Genomic DNA, 26,387 nt, shown 5'->3' with positions numbered 1-26,387 from the left:
TTGTGTGCATGTCTTATTAAAAGTGAGCCATGTCAGACTTAATGGAACATGTTATTCTTGAGTTGCTGTATCAAAACCTATTGTTTTTCATCTTTGGTGGTGTTATATTTGTAGCCACTATATTTGTACAAAAGTTTGGAATTATTTATCAATACCTTCATAAGGTAAGTAAGCACTTGTATGCCTTGATTGCAATGTGACAGGTTTTTAGCTATTTGCTGAGAATGTCAACCTATTTACGGTACTTTTTTATATATATGGTCTTTGTTTGATGGTTCTATAGTTTGGACTACCATTGCTGGCATAGGCTGAGCATTTGAGCAATGTGAGCATTCAAACATTTTGTTTCATTTATGCATTTAAACATATAGTGCTGTGGAGGCACCTGCGTAGTATTTTCTGTGACTCCTAGTTGTTGCTTCAACATACTGTAAATACAAGGTGGCAACTGATTTGATGACCCTCTGTGGTCTTAATGATTTCGTTTTTAGATTCAATAGAAATTGTTGGTTATGAATTCCTTCATGGATACTGGATAGTAATTTTGCTATATCTACTAAATGGAAAATAAATTTTTTTTACGATACTTCAAGATGTGTTATATATATTTTATGCTTTTAAATTGATGGCATAAGAAGCTGTGCTCAAATATAGTTAATAAATGGATTGTTAGATAAAGTTTATTGGCTGATGTCTATGAAATTTCACACATATAGGTTGACACCGAATCCCATTCCCACGGCGGTGAGCTTGTTGCTGAGACTTTAAAAGCCCATGGAGTAGAATACATCTTCACACTAGTTGGCGGACACATCTCTCCAATATTAGTTGCTGCTGAAAAGATAGGAATCCGTGTTGTAGACACGCGCCATGAAGTTACAACTGTGTTTGCTGCTGATGCTGTCGCAAGGTTATCTGGTGGGTACTGGGTAGTTTTTTTTATCATAGCATGCAAACGATAAGATCCTGTTCATCTGATGTGTTTATTTCCTATGCAGAAAATTTTGGCACATATTTTGGATTGATTTGTTTTCCTGGTGTAGTTTTGTTTCACTGCATAGTGCATTGCCGGTACCGGTAATACATTTATATATATTATATTAAATTAGTATTATAAATGTTATTTGTTTTTGCCAGTGCATTGTTTTTCTAATTTAGTTGCATATTGGTTCAATGTAGCAATTACACATATATATCTTTCCAACAACAAGATGGCTGAACAGTTAGGTAGAATCCAACTCAACTATTTTTCAGTTTTTTACTTCACAATGAAGGTGGACTTTTGTAGGTGACAAGTAGTTGTAGAAATGTAGAAGTTGTTTAGAAACAGTAGAATTTTTAAGCAAGCCTTTGTTTTACAGTTTGTGTCCATAATTAAATACTGTACTAGTGTCGTTTTAACACATTTGTCATTCATATATAGATGTAATGTATCATTCATGTCTTTTATTTATTGTTGTATTAGAAATTATACTTGCCTGTTTACTGATTGTATATAATATTTTGTTTTTGCATGCTACTTGGTTATAGTGATGCAGTCATCAATGGATTATCTTGAATAACATTATAAGTCAGTTACCATATATCACCACAAATGCATCAAGTCACAGGCCTATCGTAACACTAGTTATGTGTGTATTTCGTTGAATTGCAGCAGCACTGCAGCATGTTGAAGGTGTTATGCAAATTTATACATCCTCTATTCTTTTAATTTTTGTTTCAGGGAAAGTCGGTGTAGCAGCCGTGACGGCTGGTCCTGGCCTGACCAACACTGTCACTGCAGTCAAGAATGCCCAGATGGCTGAGTCACCAATCCTGCTTCTAGGAGGAGCAGCAGCATCAATTTTGAAAGGTGACTAAGAGATACAACAAGTACGGTACGGTACCGGTAAATATTTTTTCACAGGCCATTTGAACAAGATCTTAGTATGCTTCCAACTTTAGCGTGTTGTGGCTGTGGGAAATGATCATGCATCGGGAATGTTCATGTTAGCATCCTCCTCCTAACTGGTTGTATTTGTTTTCTGCAAGAACTTCAGACACTTGCTTCCAAATTTTTGAAGTCTAGATCGATGTTTATGTATTTATTGTGGGTCTGCTACTATTCGGCGAGTTCGATTCGGCGAGTCCGATTTGACTAGTCCGATTCGGCGAGTCCGATTTGACTAGTCCGATTCGGCGAGTTTCCTATTCGGCGAGAGCCCTTTTCGGCGAGTGCCCTATTCGGCGAGGTTTTGAAATTTTTGAAAGAAAATTATCGGGTACCGTAGCCTAATTATAATTGCCGTTTTTACATCGTTTTAACGTCGCTAAACGTTGAAATCGTGCAGAAAGGAATAAAAAGAAAATGTTTGAACTATTAAATAAAAAATTCGTCATGTCAGTTCAGCTGTTTTTATTTCTGACCATCATATGAAAAACAATACACGTCAACATAGCAAAGGTAGAAGCGACAAAACGCGAACGTTAAAACGTGCTTGAATTTGTCATGTCAGTTCAGTTGTTTTTCTTTCTGATCATGATATCAAAAACAATACGCCAACATACCAAAAGTGTAAAAAAAGGTAGAAGCGACAAAACGCGAACGTTAAAACGTGCTTGTGACCGAAGTAAGTTATTGAGTTGAAAGAAATTTGGCACGGTCGCAACACTTTCAGAAAAATTTAAGATATGAAGGGAAAATAAAACAAAGAAAATGTTACAAAAAAAAAATAGATCATGTTTATGTCTATAAGTTAGTACTTTTGAATAGTTAAAATGATTAGTTTGGATCAACAAATGTGTGGCCTACAGCTTGGATTGAAAGGAAATTATCGGGTACCGTAGCCTAGTTATCCCGACCAGCAAAAAATTGTTCCAAGAACACAGTTCATTTTTACATTGTAGTAACAGAATGAAAAGGCTAAACAAATGTGTGGCCTATCGTGATAACGTCGCTAAACGTTGAAATCGTGTAGAAAAGGGAGCTTTTGCTGACTAGGATACTTTGAAACTGAGAAACATTCACAGAAGCCCTACGATTTGTTCCAAGAACCCATTTAGCATAACATTTCATTTGTAGGCTACATTGATTCAACGTCTGAATACATTATCTTAAAAATGCAACGTATCGTAGGGCTTCTGTGAATGTTTCTCAGTTTCAACGTATCCTAGTCAGCAAAAGCACCCTTTTCTACACGATTTCAACGTTTAGCGACGTTAAAACGATAGGCCACACATTTGGTTAGCCTTTTCATTCTGTTACTACAATGTAAAAATGAACTGTTAGGCTAACTGGGTTCTTGGAACAAATTTTTGCTGGTCGGTATAACTAGGCTACGGTAGCCTACCCGATAATTTCCTTTCAATCTAAGCTGTAGGAGTGTAGGTCACACTTTGTTGATCCAAAGTAATCATTTTAACCATAGGCGCCTAAGCCGTGGGGGCCAGGCCCCCACGCATATTACCGCGTGGGAGCAACTTTTTATGCGGCATTGATACATAAAACAATAGATGAACTAGCGATCGGCAGCAGGAAAACATTTTTAAATACAAACCGCAACAGCTTCGCAGTAAATAATCACTAGAACGAGTAGCGATACTACAATCCCACCCCAGACAAAAAAATCTGTCATTTTTACGTTGATTTAACGTCTGCAGACGTTGAATCAATGTAAAAATGACTGATTTTGCTGCCTGTGACGTAGCAAAAATCTACCATTTTGCGTCGATTCAATGTCATCAGATGTTGAATGCACCCAAAAACAACATAATTTGCTACGTTGACGCAGCGTGCGTTTAACTTAATGCGCTTGCAAACAGCCTCCTGGTGTCCGACGTTTTCTTCGTAAACAGTTCTTCGTAAAGCAATTCTTCGTAAAGTTAATTCTTTGTAAAACAATTCTTCCCAAAGCATTTATTCGTGCATGCAATGGAGATTTGATGTATACGAAGAAATGCTTTACGAAAAATTCTTTTACGGATTTCATTTCACCAACAACTGTTTACGAACAATTGTTTTACGAAGAATTGCTTACGAAGAATTGCTTTACGAAGAATTGTTTACGAAGAATTCGCCTATAACCCAGCCTCCTGTCGCTTTCGAAAGTCGAAACCTCTGCAGAGAATTGTCGCGGCAGTGAATCGGTTGCTGTGAAAATGAACGTGAAGACTCGGCCCGAGGTTACCACTAGCCAACGTAACAAGGGCTGGTACAAACCGCATTGCCCACAGTCGCACAAGCGGCATAATCAACACAACAACGGACTCGCGCAAACTGCATGGCGCACACACGTCCGTTGCCATGGAAACCCGATCAAAGGCGGGGAATATGCGCATCTTTTGTTTCATCTGCAACACGAAAACGGGCGTATTACAGCGAATTGAAACTTGAAAGCTGGTCAGCCATAAGTTGCGATATTGTAGTGAAAAGGGAGCAATGTCAAGTCGAAAACTTAATCAAACGTCTCTCTGTAACTATTTTTCAAGGGCTGTTTACGGATGTCAGCAACTTTTAAATTTATTCAAGGTGACGTGCTGTTGAATTGATGTAAACATGAATGATTTTGCTTTCAACAGGTATGTTTTCAAGCATATGATCAAGTTAGTATTTTCATTCCATTTACAGTATTACCTTTTAGTAAACTTTTTCGTCTCTTGTTTCATGCTAATAAATCTAGTTCGTTGCTAAACTTTATGTTGCGCTTAGCTTAAAGAGTCGCAGTCCATCAACCGCTAGCCAACGCAGACGCATAGCATGTGTTTTGGTCGAGCTTTGTTTATAATAATTAATTAACGGTAGGTCGAACGTAGCGATAACTCCGAGTGTGGCAATAAAAGCAATCCTAGTGTGACGACATAATTACGTCATCCATCTGCGTGACACTTCGCTGAATTAACGTTGCTGCTGATGAAACACGCTTTCGCCCCCACGGCCAAAAAAATAGTTAGGCGCCTATGATTTTAACTATTCAAAAGTACTAACTTATAGACATAAACATTATTTTTTTTGTAACATTTTCTTTGTTTTATTTTTCCTTCATATCTTAAATTTTTTTGAAGGTGATGCAACCTTGCCAAATTTCTTTCAACTCAATAACTTACTTCGGTCACAAGCACGTTTTAACGTTCGCGTTTTGTCGCTTCTACCTTTTTCTACACCTTTGCTATGTTGACGTGAATTGTCGCTTCTACCTTTGCTATGTTGACGTGTATTGTTTTTCATATGATGGTCAGAAATAAAAACAGCTGAACTGACATGACGAATTTTAATTTAATTAATAGTTCAAACATTTTATTTTTATTCCTTTCTGCACGATTTTAACGTTTAGCGACGTTAAAACGATGTAAAAACGGCAATTGCAATTAGGCTACGGTACCCGATAATTTCCTTTTAAAAATTTCAAAAACTCGCCGAATAGGGCACTCGCCAAAAAGGGCTCTCGCCGAATAGGGAATTCGCCGAATCGGACTAGTCGAATCGGACTCGCCGAAACGGGCCATTCCGATTTATTGTATCCTGGGTTTCACGCAAGTTCCCTTTCCCAATTGTGAGGAAGTTTTCAACATGTAGTTTTTGTTGCACCAGGCAGAGGAGCTCTGCAGGACATTGACCAGATGGCACTCTTCAAGCCCCTGTGCAAGTACACAGCCACTGTTACGCGAATTCGAGATATCATCCCCACATTACAGCGGGCTATCATGCATGCTCAATCTGGGACCCCAGGTCAGTGTAGAGAAATTTAAGTTAAGAAAATTTTGAAATTGGATTCTTTCATTTACACTTTTACAATGATGGTAGAAACCGATCGATTTTGTAATTCACTGCTGTATATTTCCAGGACCTGTGTTTGTTGAGTTTCCAATCGATTCTTTATACCCATACAAACTTGTCAAGAAAGAAGTGATTTCATCGGACGGTCCACGTATGTTTTTGAGTTCATTTTAATTTTGTTTTTTATCATTTTGGACATAAAAGCTTCATTCCAGGGTTGTAAAAAATCTGGAATTTTTTAATAAAACCTAGCACACCTGGGTTTATATGCGCAAAAACGAGCTTTTTGGTAAAAAAAATCGGGTTTTATGGGCAAAAATGGATTTTATCACGTAAATATCGCCAATAATAAAAAAATTGCAAAATTTTTTCATTGGCTTAAAAATTAGTTGACTACTAATCGATGTATGCATTCATATGAAAAATCATGCTGCTATGCAGTGAGTTGCTGTTGTTAAGCCGGCTAAGGTAAACTAAAGGTGGTCCCATATTTGATTCAAGTGTTGGGTATGAGAAGATAAGGTTCTCATTGTACTAAGCCTTCGGCACCTAGGAGAGTAGGGTGGCCAGTTCCTTTCTCTCGGCCGCCTTTCCTGCAGCAATTATGCCCACCCAATTTATTGCACCCTAGGTAGAGGTGAGCAGTGTTTTCAACAACCAGCTTAGCCGGGAGTCGAACCAGGTTTGTATAATTGGAAAGCCAACGCTTTACCCGTTGCTCCATCTCACCGCCAAGCCTGCTAATTAAAGCAAGAATTTGATAATTTTTTCCCCAGCAATTCCGAAGTTAGAACAAAACTAATGCTAGAACATGTAACAATCTTGATGAACACCCAACTTTGCAGTAGGTATTCGATTAGTTGTTGAAAATATCAATTTTAAAGGTTTTGAGAAAAGCTTTGTTCTGTCACTGGTGTTGCCAAGGAACAGCTTTCAAGTTTTTTTCTCCCAATAGCGTAAGATTCCTCATCTGGCAAAAATAGTTTTGCAGACCCAGCCGCTCCCTTTAAAAAAAAACAGCCCACCGTGGCAGCTACCCACAAGTACAACAACCAAGCACCACATTATCCATTACGAAAGTTTGGTTGCGTTCCACTGATTTTAACTTCATGACAAATGTGATGTTGTGGTCCACCAGCTTGTATTTGACTACAACAGGGAGTTACATTTGCTGACTCGGTTGTGAAAACCATTAGGTATTTCCGTGGGTAAAGTCTTTGAGTGTTTCGTCAAGATCTCGATTGAGATCACCGACATGTGCTGTCGGTCAGTGTTTGTTCAATTTCAGGATTTTAGTTAACCGGCTCCACTATCCAATTACCTGCGGCCCGGGCCGCGAAATTTTTTTTCCAAAAACTTTTTGTTACTTGCATACAGTTTGTATTTATACCGTGTGAATGCAAACATTTTTCGTTGGCGTGTTTGGTTCAGTGGTTTCGTCTTTTGCCTTATAATCGTGAGAACATCGGTTCGACGCCCATCGAAGTCAATTTTTTTTTCTTTAGGCCTACATTAGTTTTTGCGGTGCACAAAAGCTTTTCAAAAAAAGTAAGGTTATGGCTAATGGGTTAGGGATATGTCCTAATCAATTTGGAAAATCTTACTTTTAGACTACTGACCAGAATCAATTTCTTTTCGCAACTTTTTTAAACTTGACTAGACTTAGGTGTGTCTCCACTCAGATTACGGTACGTATTTTTTCAAGTTCAATGTTTACATTTGGACCTGCTGGAGGGCGAAAATTGGTAAAAACAGTTACGCGCGCCGCGCAGTAACAAGTAAAGCTGGGTTTAGACTACGTGCGTTTTCCGTGCGTAAGCACTCCGACAATACGCATCGCTCGATCCATCACACACAAGTGATTGGGACCGTTTACATTGCGCGCGTATTTCGTACGTTCGGTCTCAGACAATCGCAAGCCGTCGCAAGCGATCCGAACTGAGTGGAAGCTGAAGCTGTCGCAACGGATCCTAGGTCGCGTATTTGCTAAGTCAGTCTAGGTAGTTTGCGAAAAAACACCGAGGTAGGTTAGTTTTTTGTGAAGTATTGATAGAAAAATTGCTTTTTACATCAAAAGTGACTTGTTGGGCAGATTTTGCTGAAGTTTAGACTTTTTGAAAGTGTTTTATTGTATTTTAAGCAAGATAGATGCCTCTTAGTAGTGTTTTTCTTGGTCAAACTTAATTTATTTTTCATTCTTCAAGGTTTAGGCCACCGTTTTAAACTTTATTTTCGATAGATTGTTGCACATAAAAAAAATCTAGGCTATGATTATGAAACTTATGAAGTAAAACCAACCAATCAACCAGTGATCACCATGCTTATGTCATTATGAGAGGCTACCATAACCAGAAGGTGAGTAAAATGACTAGTTGACTATCAAGTTCCTACTACCTAAATGTTATTTTAAAGTATGAAGCTAATGATCATACCAAATAGCCTGCCTATTCTATATTTGGAAGTGCTGATTATTTCACTGTAAACCATTATGGTTTTGCCACCTTTTCTTTTTGCTGGCTTTATTGCTGTTTGGTTTGGTTTTTGAATCTTTATCCTCTGACTGAAAAATCCTTGATAGGTTGTTCCTGGTAGTTTCGCATGCCGGTACTTGTAGAGGCTTTTGACACAATATCGCTTGATTTGCGTTTCAACAAAGAAAAATGAATTCAATTGAAGGCATATTTAACATTTAAAAGTCATCGCAAACACACAAACATGCTAGGTATGTCCAGTGGCAGATCTATAAAAATATTTGGGGGGGGACACCAAAATTTAAAACAAATGAAAATTTGTAATACAACATAGACAATGCAAAAGTTCTGGGATGCTTGCCCTCCATAAAAGTTTACCTTGCTTTGATGACGTTTCGTGCACTTTAAGACCTACTAATGTATATTTTGTATCAAGACAAACACTTTATTATATATAATACGGTATTTGACCAAGTTCATTAAAACTGGACTTCTGTAGATTTGTATCACAAATCTTAATTTTAAATTGAAGCTTTGTTTTAAACATTATATTTTTATCATGGCCACAAAGAATGATTGGTGTTTTGAAAGTTTGTATTGTGCTGTGTTGGCTTTCAATAGAATTTTGAAAATTTGCTAAGTGGTCCAAACTTCCCTTATAGTGTAGGCCTACATGGCACATTTCACCTCATACATTGAAATAGGCCAAATTAATTGTCAACTAGTTGAGTGAGCAATGTGTTTGTAGATTACTGCTATGCCGTACCTAATTATACAACCTAGTTTATATTGGTTTGTTGTAGGATGATACTTCGGCCCCAGAACCTCATACAATGATGATCTTATTCCAAATGCATATCTTGAGCATACTGCATAAAAACAAAGTGTAGCTGATAGTTGATACAACTGCCATTATTACCAAACAGTGCGAACGCTATTTTGGCTTGTCCATTGTTCTTTGTAGACAAAATAAAGTAATATTCCTTCTCAGAGGTTTATAGGCTATGTCTCTCAGTCACATTTTGCTATGAACATAAAAACTGCATTTATGTGTATCTTCGTTGATTGTAATTTCATTTGTTTTGCAGATATGTTTGTGGTCTTATCGGACTCATGATGATTCTTCTGCTGTTGAAATTTGAAGTCTTGCACTGTCTACATCAATATAAAGTCCATGATAAAGAATTTGAACTGCATAATCATTGTACTGTCATAGACATATGCTATATCAGAATTAATACATTACACCTATTCTCGTATGATACAATATTTCAAAAGTATGCATGTAGACTTGAGGTGTACATTTGCTTATAGCCTATTTCATTTTGTTTTTGTATTTCAGTTTTGAAGTTATCGGTTTTTATGGTTACTTTGACTATGTGTTTTATTACAATCACTTTTAAAATTAAGTATTCTGAAGTCATTTGTTTTTATGATTACTTTGGCTGTGAATTTCATTACAATCACCCTTAAAGGAATTTGGTGGTAAGAACACACACATAACATATCATGTTATAGTATGTGTTCTTAGGCATTACAATTGATTTGACAAAAGTATAATATTAACTGACATTATTCCATACATGTGTGACACAAACATGTCAATATAGAATATTGTAATTGCCATCATTATGCAGATTAACACAAGAGAATTTGTTTACTGAAAATTATTTGTTGTGATGAATAACTGCCATTGCTGGCCTATAGATTTGTTGATAAACAGCCAAAAATTGTCAACTATAATGGTGGTTTATTATTATCAACATTGCTATTACAAAGAATTCTTTGTCCATATTTGTCATTGTTGCGACTTTGCAACCTTTTTAATTCTGTTAGTGCTATTTTATTTGCTTCTACCAAATTTGTAGCATCTACTTTTTTCATTATTTGTGCATAGCCTATAAACAAGTATAGCCTACAGAAAACTGCCAACATGCAAAAATACTATGTAAGTTTTGATTCGCTGGTGACAAATAAAGTTGAATTGCATTCAGTTTTTTTTGTTTTAGCCTATTAATAGTTATGAAAGCAGAAAATAAACAGCTATTAAACTATAGCCTGTCATAATATCAGAGAATTTAGTCCATCACAAATGGTAGTGATCTGTGAGATCTCATACACCCTGTATTGTATAGTGTATATTTACACAAATATGCAATTGCATTGCTCAGTGGTTTACATTGCCGGCATTTTTAGTGCTCTTTATGCTGAGTGCATATAGGAAAGCAATTTTTAGCAATAGACTTGTGGTATAGTTTCAACTTTTAACATTTAAATAAAGAAACCAATCTACTAAAAAGCCAACAAAGAATTCAAAGTTATTCCTCAATCAATCAATCAAGTTTATTTCGGCATAGCTCCACATTCATTTTCAATGTACACATCAGGAGATATAATAAATAGCTTTTTTTATATGGAAACTACACCATGGAAGTTAAGGTTCTCAAAGGTTATAAAACAAGAAAGGTTGTTGAACAAAGATACCAAGGTCAGGGGCAAAATGGTTGGAATGCAAGGTCAATCTAATCAAAAAATATATAGCCCAGAAATAGACAGTTTAGTTTTCGAAGTGTTTGCTAAACATGAGTTTAGAATCCAAGGTTATTCTAAAAACATAGCTTGTCTAAAAATTCCAGTGGTACACTCTTGGTGTTGGTCCACATGTAACAAAGTTTATTTTAACACAAGAACCCATTCGGTGCAATTAAATGTATCTGGCATTGCTTTAAAAATCTGGATGCCACTCTGCACTCCATATTGATAAGTAATTTTTTTTGGCTTTTTCATTCGCAATATATGACCCTCAAAAGTGTTCTACTTTGATATCATTGTGTGCTAATAGCTAGTGTAGTCTAGAGTTCAATTACTTGTGTTATGAGCTTGTTTCTTTCTGTGAAAGTCATTTGTGCAGAGGAAGTAAAACTCAACATGTATTGTAATGATCGCATTGACAGAACTGAAGTGATGTCAACTAGATCAGCTGATTGACATCAATGTAGGGGAATAACCTATATTTTCAAAATGACGTAACACTGTACGCATGAAAACCGCAAGTAGTGTAAACGCGAGCTGTTTGAGACAACACGCACGTAAATCGCAACGCAACAAAACCGCACGTAAAACGCACGTAGTCTAAACCCAGCTTAATGGCTACGCTTACAGAAGTATGCAAATGAGACAGAAAGTTTGTGGGAAAAAAAATTTCACGCCCGGGCCGTGGGTTCGAGCCTTTGCTGGAGTATATATGTGTCAGTAATGGATTAATGCTTTTGTTGGTTTGTTTTTGTTTTTTTCAGGTCACATGCTTTCATAACCAAGTAGTTGTACTCGTTGTAATTCTTTGTTTTTTGTATAGCTCGCTCCTTGGCGCAGCGTGTAGTGAACTGGTACTTGAATAATTACCTGTGCAACTTATTTGCTGGCGCCTTTGAACCACGAGATATGTCGCCATTACACGTTGGGATACCAAGGGCTTCTTCAGAACAGGTTAGCTGCTGCTGTGGTTTGTCATGTTGGTGTTTGATAAGTTCAGTTGTTTTTATTTCTGACCATCGCAGCAAAAACAGTAAGTAAGTTAATTAACAGTAAGTAAGTTATTAAGACTTAAGTTAAAGGATTTGGCACGGTCGCAACACCTTCAGAAAAATTCAAGATAAAAAGGGAAATAAAAGAAAAGGTCACAAAAAAAAATCGTCATCCTATTAGAAGTTTCAATTGTCTGTTTTATGAATGACATTATATAAAAAAAAAAGCAACGTCTTGCCACACTACATTAAAATGGCACTATCAAGGCTGTTTAGCTTTTCCTCAAAAACAGTAGCTATCTAATTAAACGTAAGCTTTGGAAGGCACTCAGCTGTTTGTCATCATAAGATGAATAGACGACTGCAGAAGCATTTTCTCATTTCAAACAATGATCTTCCATAATAATTAATCCGGTGCGCAATCGAGTTCCGTGACCGAACAAACCATGGATGGCTTCACGCCATATTTGCACGTTGTTGTTTTGTTTATTGACGTTTATTTGACCTGACCAGCGTTATACACGGATTGACACGGTTGACCTTGTAGACAAGATAATGTTTTTATGCAATACAATTAACCACCATGGCAGTGATTGTTAGCTTTAGTCTCCACACAGTAGTTTACTGCTATTACCACACAGCTATTACCAACGCCGGCAATACAATTCCAAATTTTTGACATCGCAAATGCGAAGTGTCTACAAATGTTGCCTAAATTTTTGCTACAAACAGTCTTTTTTACCTCGCTGTTCAAATCGCACGCAGATGGCATTTCTTTGAGCTCTCAAATGGTTAATTTAACTTTTCCCGCCTACGCAATAGGCATGCATTGTTACTCTGATAAACAAATGACATGAGGAATCATTTTCATCGGACTAATTCTTTTTCTACAACACTTGCTTTGCAAGTGTTTGTTTTTCACCTTTGAAGTATTTCTTAAGTATTCTTTTTACTTTACGTTAAGTATTTGGTATTTCTTCTCATGGTGATTCACTTTTTAAACTCATCCATCACCTGCGCAGGTTCAGAGTTGCGTTGAAATGCTGACCCGAGCTAAGAAACCCGTGTTTGTGTTTGGAAGCCAAGCTGTGCTCCCTCCGGTGGCCGCCGATGAGCTCCGGGAAGCGGTCGAAAAGATTGGTATCCCCTGCTTCCTTGGTAAGAAGAGACTTGGCGGTTTCTATTTGAGCTAATTGTGGGCTGCACATTATTTTTTCCTTTCTGTAGTTAATTCTTGAAGGCGTTGATGGGCTGTACGAGTGTACGGTGTCTTCCTTGAGACTGGGCTACTAGCCTCTCCAGTATTAGATGGTCTGCGGTGTAATACCGGAAGTTACATTTTGAACACCTTCTATGGATCTTCTTCTTTACTTGCTTAATGTTCTCCAGGTGGGATGACAAGAGGACTTTTAGGAAGAGACTCTCCTATCCACATCAGGCAGAACCGCCGCGCTGCACTAAAGGTAGAAACCTTATTGTTGTATCTTGGTATGTTTGCACTCACAGGAGTGCAAGGTTAATGTAAAACTTTATAAACTGAGCTGTGGTAGGATGTGACATGCGGTTGTCGAACAGAAGAAATGAACGGCTTACGTTTTGTTTCAGAATACAAAACTGCGTATGTTTGTTTGAAGTGTAAGATTTAGTAATACAACATCATCATCATCATCATAATCCATCGTCGGTTTGTTCCCCACTAGTGGGGGTGGCCGATCATGGATTGAAAATTGAATGAGGCTGTTCACCAGGCATTTAGTTAAATAACAAAATCCTTGAAGAAGTCAGTCGCGTCTGGTTGACGAAACGTCGAAATAAAAGCGGATTGTCACTGTATACATCTTGTGATAGTTTAGCTTAGTTTGCACCAGTAGAACGCATCATGTTATTTAACAACATTGATTGGTTGTTAACTGGCAGGTCAAATATTTTAACCAAGTTCCTTCGTTCATTGAATGGAACTACGATGTTGAACTAGAGGCTGGTTCGAGTTATTTAATTTTATTTTAAATTCAATATTACTTTTTTCCAATATTAGGTAATTTTAGGGTCGTAGTCTAACTAGGTTATAGGCAAATTGTTCGTAAACAGTTGTTCGTAAAATAATTGTTCATAAAGCATTTCTTCGTATACATCAAATTTCAACTGCATGCACGAAAAAATGCTTTAGGAAGAATTGTTTTACGAACAATTGCTTTACGAACAACTGTTTACGAAAAAAACGTCGGACACCGTCTAACTAAGGTCTGCTAGTATATTAATATGTATAACAATAAAGTATAAATATATGATATATATAAAGGAAAATTAATCGTATAACAGTATAAAATAATAAAGTATAGTAGGTGATTTCAGGTATAGTAGACATTACCGGAGTCTTGGCAACTTAATATAAACATCAACTTTTAACCAGGATTCGGATCTGGTTATTCTTGCTGGGAACGTCTGTGACTTCCGGCTCGGCTACGGGAAGGTCCTCCCCAAGAAAGGGAAGATAATCGCCATCAACCGGAACAAGGTTCGCCAGTGGTGTGGTTGCTTTGCGTTTCAACGGCTACGTCATAATAGACAATCTCTTGTGCCGGCACTGAACTGTAAACACACAATAATCTGTTATTACCAATACCTAATGTTATGGATTAATGATACATTGTAAAATATAATAAATGATTGTATCTGGTGGTATCGGCCAGTAATTAATGAGCCCCGCTAGTATGAACAAAACTGAATTTGACTGTGTTGCCAGTTTTTATGACGTACGGCAGGTTAGGCTAGTCCGATTTTAACAACAGTTTAATGTAACATGGCGTCAGTATCAATATGTAGCCTACGTTAAAAACAACAACATCCTTGCAATTAGTAAGAAGAACTGATTTATTATTTTAAAATATACAAAGCGGGTCACGTAAATAAATGCCGCTAGCCATCCTGTGGCATGCTGGCCGTATGTTGCACGCCGCTGTTGTGGAACAAAGGCACATTGTGCAGTCACGATACGGCCTTAGTTGTTGCAGAGCGACAATAAATGACGCAAGTCAATGATTAGAAGCGATGTGGTTGACTTTGCAACAGCAACGCACAAGCGTAGCCAGCAATGACTAGTTTCTATAATGTTTTGCTGTATTGTGTTTAAAATGAGACGATTATTCTGTAGCTTCGTATTTCAACAGGAGCAACTTTATAAGAACTCAGACATGTTCTGGAAGCCCACCATGGCGATCCAGGGAGATGTGGGGAGCTTTATCCTGGAGGTTGCTAAGAGCCTTGGGGACCGATACTCTTGTTCTTCCGAGTGGCTGGACCAGCTCAAGCAAAGTAAGTCCTTTATAGGTCTTGTTTTACTCAAACTTTAGACAACATCCCTTCACCAAAGACCCTTACGTAGTGCCCGAAAGAGACCTTTCAGCCGCAGTTAAATTTTGTATCATTTTCTATAATTACAATGTCACCACATTATTACCCGACTGCACAATGCAAGAAAAACACAACCTATACCGCTTTTATAGTCTTTGGTATGACCCGACCTGAAATCCAACCCGGACTTACCAAAAGCATTGGTAAGATCCCCACACCCAACCACCAGTCTAGAACGTAGCTGACTTCCCAACTTGAGGTCAGCCTGAGCTTAATTTCAGCGATCCATCATCCTAACCATCATCCTCAATGAAGAACTTCCCAAACAAACTAAGGGAGGATGTCATTAATTTACTTTCTGTCGGTCTGGTTTGCAAAGCAACCGCTTCGACTTAAACAAACCGTCACCTATTTAACGTTAAGAATTATCGAAGCAACGTATATCTTCGAATATTTGTTGTGCCTCTAATCGTGACGTGCCATGAATCATCAGAAAACAAGTAAAAACACTTTGACAAACGCAAGGGAAGCGGCAGATAATCTCATCAATTTCTCTCCATTTTTTGTTGATCTTAGCGACTTTGTTGGCACTGTACGTACTATTACCTACGAAAATTTAAAGGGGGACTTTGCCCATCTATTTAAATGTACATCGAACACCGCATGTACCGAGGCCAAGAAGCCTCGTCGGTTGTTGCGGTTGTGTTGGAGCCATTTATTTGTTTTGGGAAGGCTTGGTACGTGTGTGATCTGCCATCTAGCGGGTAAACTTTAAATGAATTATACCACACAACAAATTGTTGGTTTATTGCACAAGTAAATCTTGATTTCAATCCTTTGCTACGTTCGGTATATGTTGGACGCAAACGTTGCAACAATAGCAATCAATGTGCCAATATGATCAATATGCATTACACCAAATATCTTTCAAACAATCAAAACATAACATACCAATAATTAATCAACCTTTAATCACTATATAATATAACAATAATAAATGCAACAACTCCACTACAAGGTGACCTTGAGAAGGAAAAGAAGAATAAAGTGAAAGCAGATGAACCAACAAACATCCACTTGAACCCGATCAAGGTGAGTGGCCTTCGTTGTTCATTTGATAATCTATCAACAATTCGGTAACCTCGATTGAACAACTGATAAACAGGATATTACTCTGACAGCAAAATCTGTCATTTTTACATTGCTTTGAACAACGTCTGCAGACGTGAAATCAATGTAAAAAGGACGAATTTTGCTGGCTGGTTTATTTCAATGCGTTCTCGGTGTTGCAAGGTTGTTTTACATTCGCTCCGTCATCGGTTTGGATGAAACATCACCCGTATGTTGTCTGCGTGCATTGATTGGATTAAACATCACCCGTATGTTGTCTGCATGCATTGAACGCCAAGCTAATTTGACGATGTTCTTGTCAGGTTCTCAGCACATTGGAGGATATTTTGAGTGACGACAGCATTTTGGTGGCTGATGGGGGCGATTTTGTGGGGACGGCCGCTTATGTGGTGAGGCCAAGAGGCCCTCTAAGGTGCGTTGACATTGATGCCATCAAGTGGTTGGTAATAATGTTCTGCCAATGTTTTCATGCCCGGTGTCGAGTTGGGCCTGTCCTTGACAAAACTTTACAAAATTACCTCCAGCATTGGCATTGCTTCTTCAGATGCGAATTCGCTACCACCACAGCGAACCCTCAGCATCAGGCTAAAGTAGGTCGTTTGTACCTGCACTTGTTAAACTTAAAAAAAATTATTGTAGAGTAACTTGCCATTACGCTTCTTCAGATGGTTGGACCCTGGTGCATTTGGGACACTAGGTGTCGGTGGAGGATTTGCGCTGGGGGCAAAGTTAGTTCGCCCGGAGTCCGACGTGTGGATCGTATACGGGGACGGATCCCTCGGATACAGTGTAGCTGAGTTCGATACCTTCGTGAGGCACAAGGTAGGTGCGGTGATAGCAAGAAGATGGTTGATTGTTATGTAACAAATCCCTCTTTGTGGTAACAATTGATATCGCAGTGTTGGTAGAGCGTTGCTTTTTTGTTGATTCATAAACAAACTTAACCAAACAACTATGTTACACAAGAACTTGGGGCAATGAAAACCAGCTTTTTAAATGCCGGAGGATGGCTATCATGTGTGGCCGAAAACGTTCGCAGCTCCCTTATGCAAGATTATGAATGCCGTGTTGTACTCTCTTCAGAATCAGGAGATATTGGTTCACTTCCCCACGTTACCGCGTTGACTAGTTTGCACTCAGTGTTGAGGTTTGCATGTAGTGTATTCCAGGAATGCCAGCGATAAGAAAAGTATTGTTACAATGATGTCAAAAAGTAAATAAAGCTGTGAATAAAACTTTTTCTAACTACAGTTCAATGGAAAAGGCTTGTTTAAAAGCAAAGGCTTTTCTTTCAGGCAAGATTAACTTTTTTGTTGTAACTTTCTTGTGATATATTTTTGAATTCCAACGCGCCATTTTAGTTGCCGGTGCTGGCTCTCGTTGGTAACGACGCAGGTTGGACGCAGATCGAGAGGGAGCAGGTCCCGATGTTTGGTTCCAGCGTCGCGTGTGAACTGCGATTCACTGGTAAGTGTGAGGTGTATGTCGTTGGATAGACCACTTTGAATATTCATTGAACATATCGTTTTTGAATGGGTTTCTATCAGGGTTGTAAAAAACCTGGGTCTTTTTAATAAAATCCAGCCCGCCTAGGTTATTTTGGGCAAAGATGGATTTTATCACATAAAAATAGGCGAAAAAAAATTGGTGCATGTTAATTGGTTAAAGAAGTTGACTGCTATGGATGCAAAATGCATTCATGTGAAAAATCATGCTCCTATGGTGTGGGTTGCTGGTTGCTGAGCCTGCTAAATGTAACAAGAATTTAATTAGCTTTTTTTTCTTTTTTAGCAATAATTTCAACAAAAGTAATGCTAGAAAAGATAACAGTCCCGATGAACACCCAAACTTTGCAGTACTTATTTGATTAGTTGTTAGAAATAACAATTTGAAAGTTTTGGGAAAAAGCTTTGTTCTGTCACTAGTGTTGCCAAGTTTTTTCTTGAACAGCTTTGAAGTTTTCTCAAATTGGAGCAGATTTCTCATCTGGCAACACTGGTTTTGTAGATTTAGCCACGTTCTAAATGAAGGTTATAATTGAACAATTACAAGTAACAATTTAATCCCCCCCAACCCCGGCGCTTTGGTGATGGGATATAGGTTCACCCTCACTTACAATTGGAAAGGCTAGCTGTAGAATAATCTGCTTTTCCATTTGAGCAATTGAGCCCTGGGTTGCTTAAAACCAATCAATGCCAACTATAATCCTCAATCTGAGCAGGTCAACTTGCTTGCTTCGGGCATGCTGCTGGTGTGGGGGGAAAGGCCTGACTAGTGACTAATGTAACGTGGATTGTCCAGTACACCAACCAATAACTGCTATGGTGGGCTATTAAGTTGCTTTATACCAGGCCTGCACAACTCAACGTAACATGGTACATGGGTCACAACAAGAAAAACAATATTTCGCGGCCGCATACAAATTTTATTATAAAGTATCTGTAAAGTGACTATCGGATAACAATTTTGTTCTATGGGAAAAAATAATAAAAGATGACAATAGGAAAAAAATGAAACCGATCTTCCTACAGGCAACCACCGAAAGAGCGTACCACGCTCTTATTGTTGCGTTTAAAGAAGTTAATCCCTACTTCTTTATGATCGAATTTATAAGCCAAACACTGGCATCACAGAGTGCAATTGTAAAATATGTTTTAATCGTTTGTCGGGCCGTACGAAAAGATTTTGCGGATCGCATGTGGTCCCCGGGCTGTATGTTGTGCAGGACTATCTCATACTATATGTCCCTATATGGTGTTTCAACTTTGTTGTTTGTGTATAGATTACCACGTGGTTGCTAAGGGTTACGGCGGAGAAGGGCTGTTGCTAGGAAGAGAAGATGACGTGAAAGCCACGCTTGAGCAAGCACAGTCAATCAGTCATGAAAGGAATCTACCCGTTCTTGTGAACGCCTTGATCGGGAAGACAAACTTCCGGGAAGGATCGATATCAGTCTAACCTCCCAAGGGATGTCAGGATCTTCAAATCATTGAGCCCATTGATGCAATACTAATTGGTTTAAACTATATATGTGCCGTATGTCTTGCGCTGCGCTGCCCATGGTTGTGCGTGCCCGATCATATTTGTCCACATAAGCTTTGACAGTCCATCAAATTCCCTCGTTCAAAGTTATCTTGGCAACGTAAGAAGCGCCAGTGGCAGCAATATTTACAAATATCATCAGTTGCTTTGAAGTAATACGCTTTCCATGTGCGCACCCACCACTGGGTGGCGCTGACAGGTAACGTTAACAATACCAGTTGCTTCTTGCTGTATATCAACTATTCTTGTTTAATCATGCTGGGCGACGAAACGTTAGCTATCACAACATCATGTGATAGGCCAGCCGTCAGCGTCCCCAATCCACCTGGCAATTCAACCAATCAGCATCCGCCACACACTTGGTCGACCCATGACGTTGTGAGCGTTCAAGTGTTGAGTTGTTTCCACTGTTGGCGTGATTAAAAGTTCGTGCCAGGGAAAACGTGACGAAACCTTAATTGCTCGCTAGTCACAACTTCTATCAAAAGGTCGTGTTGGTTTTGGCGCAAACATTAAGAAGGGATGCAATTGATTGAGTTTCGCTTTTAGCAGCATGATGGTTGCTTGCTTCACAATGTACATTTTAACAACTTGTTTTTGGCTGGCTAAAAGGCATCAGGCTAAAACAGGTCGTTAAAATCTACATTGTGAAATTAAATTTGAGTCTAAGTTTTCTAATTGTCTTTCAGTTCGCTTTCATCATGTTCAACTGGCGCAAGTTTACGAAATTGCGTCAGTGTTTCCAACACCTTTTGATGGAAATGCAAAACGTTTATTTGAGTATTGCGTAAATTCACTCAGCTCTTGATGAGTACTGTATACCTATTGTTTACATTGGAAATATTTTTCAATCTTCAATCGCTGTAGTTCACTCTCGTTTCAGCCCAGCTAGCAAAATCCGTTCATTTAACTTCCCGTCTGCAGACGTTCAATCAATGTAAAACGACTGATTTGTTGTCAGGGAAGTTCTGCGGTAAAATTCTCATATAGAATGACCTAATGTGGCAATTGCAAACAGGCACATTGCACAAAGATGTAGAAAGTGTGTAGCTTTTTTGATCGACCGTAAAGTTACCAAAGTCGGAATGTAAGTTCAAGGTGGACTGTTTTTTTTATTTTTTTATTCTGAAACTCAAGAGATTTGACACTGGACTTCAGTGAATGGTCCTACAGTGCCCTGGATAAGGAAATTTAATCTTTTCCCATGAAAGGTAAAGGTGGTCCTATGCTTGATTCAAGTGTCGGGTATGAGAAGATAAGGTTCTCATTGTACTAAGCCTTCGGCACTAAGGAGAGTAGGGTGGCCAGTTCCTTTCTCTCGGCCGCCTTTCCTGCAGCAATTATGCCCACCCAATTTATTGCACCCTAGGTAGAGGTGAGCAGTGTTTTCAACAACCAATATAAGCCGGGAGTCGAACCAGGTTTGCATAATTGGAAAGGCAACGCTTTATCCGTTGCCCCATCCCATTCCCATGAATCTTTGTAAAAATGACGGATTTTGCTGGCTAGGTGATGTTGTTTCAACGCTAAGCGATGATGCTTTACCAAATATTGACCTGATTTATTTGATCATTTATGTAATCAAGCGAATTGTTGAAACAACCCAAATGAACTAACGATCCCAGCCAACGGAGCAGTCGTGACGCACGCCTTGGTGTCGAGTGCTCCGAGTCAAGAAACATCATTGTTACGTTAATTCTACGTTCACACACGTAAATATAATGTAATTAATTCGTTTTGATGGCTTTCTTAGCTATATGTCTTTTTACATTGATTCAACGTCTGCCAAAGTAGAGTCAATGTAAAAATGAACGTATCTGCTGGCTTCAAAAAGTGTTGTGTTGCTGTCATTCATTGTTGTTTATTGATTGGATCTTGTGTTTGCGGTCTTTCTATCGAGTCTCCTAAATTTTAGTTGATACACCACAGATCGACACATTCTTGTGCGACGAAGTTGTATGTTGAAAGGTCCCACTTGCTGCACTGGGTGGTAAGCTGAGGGTACACAAAAAGATGGTCCACTGTTTGGGGCTTGGTGCCACAGATACATGTAACTGGGCTCGTATTGTAGCCGGTGAGGAACATTTCATCTGGCTTGCAGTTTCCTACACAGTAAAGTAGTCGTCTGTAGCCGTTGAATCAATGTAAAAAACGACTGATTTTTACCGCTGTCATAACTGAAACATGTAGTCGCTGTGACCTATTCGCGTTTGAAAAAAGCCTTTGACAATTGCTTCTGTCAATTCATTTGCGTTCAAAGTTGTTGTTAATCTCGCGTTGATTGAACAGCAGAGCAGTGCATTGTTTGATTTTTCTTTGATTCGTCACCGTGCTTGAATAAAACCGTGAAATTGAACTTTGTTGTTTCCAGCGTTAAGAGGCAGGATGAACTTCATTGTGACGACACACTAGCCCCCTCCCCCCCTGCAGTGGATGGGCATCGAATTAGTTTCATCATCTTTTAGGGTTGGACCCACCAACAGTGAATTATTCACCGCAATCAAACCTGCTGATTAAGCAACGTAATCCGCCGGATTTTTTTTCTTGTACACAAATCCTAATCCGCCGATTAGATCTTCTGTTGATGAATCCAAAACCTTTACTCTTCAACTTGACGGAGCAGGTCAGCGCCTTTACAGTCGACTTTGGGTGATCCATTCACCCCCCCCCCCCACGGTTCGTCATTCAGTTGAATCATTGTGCAGCGACCGTTTGTGGGGCTGGGTTTGATTCCCGACCAAGTCATGTTTATGTTGGAGCAGATATCTCGTTGCCGTGTAATAAAATCAGTATTTTGAGACTGATTCTACGTCTACTGACGTAAGCATAAAGTAAATTAATTCGTTTTGTTGGCTTGCCCAACCAGGAAATCAATTCATTTTTTCTTGATTCAACGTTTGCAAGTGTCAAATCAATGTAGAACAAGACTGAGTATACAATGAAATCTATTTGAATGTTGGCCGCCGCCCCAAGATGCTGAGGAAGCAACTGCGGTGTGACAGCCTTGATGAACACATCCGCTGCAACAACTGACGCAAGATGGGAAACAATAACATGATAAATTTAAAATTTTGTTTGTTTGACCAACGCCCTAAATCAAATTTGCGGGAAAGTGTTTTGGTAGATAAGACAAGAAACTACACAAACAAGTAGGCTACGTCAGCGAATATTTGGTGTCATGCACGTTTGGCTTTTAAAACTATTCTAGAAATTCTTGCAGAAAATCGCGGTAAAATAGTTAAACTCAGTTCGCCTTAATTACTCGCGATTAAATCTATTTTTTCTTTGACCATCAGTCGCAGTTGGGACGCGGTAGGATTTTCAACCTATGAAGTAACCTTGAAATGAAACTTCATGTTGACTACTTTTGGATTCAAAATGTTTATCGCCACACAAGTTTACTTTTAACACTGTCTTCGAGAACAGCAAACTACAATTAAAACTTTCAGTGGTATTGTAACGTGACAATTTTAACAACAATGAACGAATTTTAGCGATGAAGATTAATTTTGCGCAATAGCTTGTTGTGTTTTTAAAAACTAGGCTACGGTACCTCATGGGTTTGGAAATTACTGGAAAATTTGCCTATTAACCAGACACATTTATATTTGGATAAAAAAAAATTTTTTGGGAGAAATTTTACTACAGATGCAATAAACAGTTTCTGCCGAGCATTTTTTTTTTTTGAGTGGGTACTTGACCCCCCCCCATTCCAATTTGCTACATTGGGTAATAAAGAAAAGCAATGCTGATGCAAATTCACAAATAATTACCGAAAAAAGTCGCAGATTGGCTACAGTGGTTGATGTAGGGGTGAAAAAAGGAAGACAAGTTAATGTGAACTGAATTCTCAGGCAGACTAGCTCATTGTCAAAAATAAGTTATCATTAACACGAAGAAACAGAATCAAATTCCCTGACTATAAATATGCCGCTGCATAGCCTTATTATAGGTCTATCATTTCTACAGTTTCAACCATGATGAACCATATAAAAAGCACATTTTTAAAGCTACAAAGTTTTGTTTTAGTTTTGAATTTAGTATGTTATTATGTAACAAAGCAATGAACAGCTGTGGCCATTTTTCCAAGAAAGCTTCTAATTTTCAAAAATAATTTTCTGTCAGAAGAGAAGGTTTAGTTAAGGTCAAAGCTTTACATGTTAATTTTCATAGGATAAATGTTGTTGCTTTATAATTTGATATAAATGTGTTTCATTGGACGATACCAAAAAATATTAATTATGATTATACAAGCAAGGCATGGTCCAGTTGTACATACTTGCCCTCGGGATAGCAAGCTCCACCGGTGCCAGGACACTATGCTCTTTGATGGTTGTTTGTTACAATTACGGTAGTAAAAGGCGCGATCAAGAGATAACGATAATGACTTGATTGTCATCAACACTTCGATATCAACCTCACGCTGCGGTTTTGTAGTGAAATGAATCTCATGGAAGTAGATTTCCAACTTCTCTTTTTCGAATATCATTGGATCTCGGCAGCCTACTTGCCACAAGTGCTGAGGTTGTTCCTGTACATCAAGTCACTAATGTCAGCTATACTTGTTGTTTTAGTTGAAAAATTTTGATGTTTTGATAATTAAAACTTTGCTTTGTTGTTGTTTTTGTTTTGTTCTTAGAATTATTGAAGGTGGCAGCTGACTTGATGACCCTTTGTGGTCTTTTCACTATTTCCTTTTTATTCGGTAGGAATTGTTAATTTCGTCATGGTTGATTACTTGATGTTTTCTTTGTGTTTGCCGGATGCTGATTAAACTTGAAGGATAGATTCATTCTCCTCCTTTCACAAAAAAAATGAAAAAGATGAAGTCTAACTGAAATTGCATTCTAACTGAAGATGGATATGAACTTGAAAAGGCAGATTGCTAACATGCGTTTGATTGACTAACCAGCAGCTTTCTGGGAGTTTTGATTTCGGAAACAAAGCGTTGATGAAACGTAAATTGAATTACAATTGTTCGGCGTCATCTGAAATCAATTTAAATTTAGCGCATTCGATCTCACAACGTCTTCTGCAGTAGTTAGTTAAGTATGATGTAATCAATTTTTTAGGCAAACCACTTTGAGATTTTTTTCACTTTGAAATATCGCAATTAAAAAATATTTTTGTACCATTGCGTAACTCCTGGCCGTGGATCAAAGCCGGATTGTCAATTCGTAGCTTTGTATTTGGGCGGAGTTATTACTTTTGTCGACCAAGTAGAAATGTCGCCCGTTGACTCAGACACTAAAGTCATATAACGTTTTAGCTACCGTACATCAAACGCTTAATCACGACCTCTCTAAGATTAAACTTAAGGTGTCATGTTCCTCTGTGTTTTGCTGAACAAACAAAGTACAATGTAATGAGCTTAAAGGTTTTTTCCTGCAGCCATCAGTCATTTAAATAGTAGTTAAAATTGTTAAAAAGCTGTTACTAACAATATTGTAGCATTGCACTCCTTCGAGAAACTAATAAAAAAATTTGGTCGTCTAAAAGTAATTATTGCGAATCAGTTGATTAAAATCTACAGCTTATGTTTAATGACTTTTTAAATTTCTTAAAGTCTCCTTGTCAAAATCAAGTGTCTGTTTGCAGTAAAAAGATGAAATGAATTTAGAGTTAATTACATTTTATTTTCACCCCATGCAAAGTAAGAAAAAATGCTTTTCTCTCAACTAAAAAAGTTTTGATAATAATTTGAAAGTCTGTAGCTCATAGCATCCATGCGTTGTACAACAGCAAACTGAGCAAGATGCAGGACATGTGGATGACTGCTGGGATTATGATCATTTTTGCACTTGTATGTGTCAGTGCTCAACCAGGAACTTGTAGGGTTCCCACGCGAAGGCGAACAAGATGTGGGCAGCGCTCAACAATGGAAGAACAATGCACAGCGAGGTAGGTTACAATGACATCACTTGTTATCTAGCGAGTCCAGTTGCTGGACGTGAACACAAGTGCTGCGTTTATCGTCGGAAATTTAAGCAAGACGATACATATATTGATTTCCATTAAGGATATGCTAGGGGATCTCCTGACTAAGAAGCAGCGGGCCAGCGATTCTCCATCAAGTATCAATTAATCATTCTTTATTACAAAATACATGGAAAATCAGCAGAGCCCTATTGGCATATGCATTTCGCTCTAACTTTAGAGCATCTTTAGTGCCTAAAAAGCAAACATAAGAAAGCAAAACCTAAAAACTGTCACTAAATAAATAAATAAATGAATCTGCAGTAGCCTAAGATACTGACCAAGACTAACTGCCAAAACTAACTGGTAGAATACTGCGTAAATATTAACTGGCTGCGTAAAATATTTATAGGCAAATTTAAACTATATTTAAACTAAACTACACGAACCTAACTACTATGACAAAATAATGATGACAATGCGCAAAAACAAACCAAGGTTGATGAGAGTCGAATGGCTAAAGCAATACGTACAAAATGTAACTGTGTGAAGATAGCATGTCAAAATAAAACTAAGTGACAGAACATAGCAAAATCAATGGGTCCATGACCTAAGTGTTAAGTGCAAATCAATAAGATAGCGCAGCGATAAATTCACAATAAAATGAAGCTGGAAAAGCAGGACCAGCGATCAGAAACCTCTACTTAACAAGAGGCAAAATCATTCTCTTAATGTTAATCGAAGATTTGATTAGTGATGCCCATTTATCTTCGCACATGTCCAAATCTGCAACGGGTGGCTTTTCAACAAATGTTACTGTGAAACAGTCTGCAATAGATGGTTTTGTGTTTATGTACAAAGAGTGGCAGGAGGCGTAATGTTTGAGTAATGCCGCCTTATCACCTCCCGGACTGGTGTCAAAAGTGTTCCATGCAGACCTATGGCCGGACCACCTGGTAGAAAAGCGATTGGAGGTTTGGCCAACATATTGTTCCGAGCAGAGTTTGCAGGAGGCAACATATATCCCGTAGTCGCTACAATTAAGGTCTTGCCGAAGTTTGATTACACTATCCCTAGATTGTATTACTCGGGTCCAAGGAACCATATTTTTATTATGGTTCCGGAAATTACCGCACAAAGCACAATGTCCACATGGTTTAGAACAGCCGAGTGTCTTTTCAAGATTGTCTGAAAGTGCAA

The 26,387-nt window shown here is 38.3% G+C and overlaps 1 protein-coding gene across 1 annotated transcript; it reads left to right on the top strand.

Annotated features, from left to right (window-relative positions):
- LOC145781890 (2-hydroxyacyl-CoA lyase 2-like) lies at positions 1-21,627 on the top strand. Its single transcript, XM_082593575.1, has 15 exons — positions 1-164; positions 717-918; positions 1,724-1,852; positions 5,567-5,704; positions 5,820-5,903; positions 11,579-11,709; positions 12,770-12,905; positions 13,137-13,210; positions 14,158-14,262; positions 14,915-15,059; positions 16,117-16,190; positions 16,532-16,641; positions 16,895-17,051; positions 17,591-17,696; positions 19,012-21,627. The coding sequence occupies exons 1-15, from the start codon at positions 30-32 to the stop codon at positions 19,185-19,187; spliced, it is 1,902 nt and encodes a 633-aa protein (XP_082449701.1). The 5' UTR covers positions 1-29; the 3' UTR covers positions 19,188-21,627.
- Positions 21,628-26,387: the final 4,760 nt, after the last annotated feature.

Source organism: Aplidium turbinatum, chromosome 13 (assembly GCF_918807975.1).
Source record: "Aplidium turbinatum chromosome 13, kaAplTurb1.1, whole genome shotgun sequence".
Taxonomy (NCBI): Eukaryota; Metazoa; Chordata; class Ascidiacea; order Aplousobranchia; family Polyclinidae; genus Aplidium; species Aplidium turbinatum.
The sequence above is the reverse complement of the archived record's forward strand: the minus strand, read 5'-3'. Positions and strand labels throughout refer to the sequence as shown.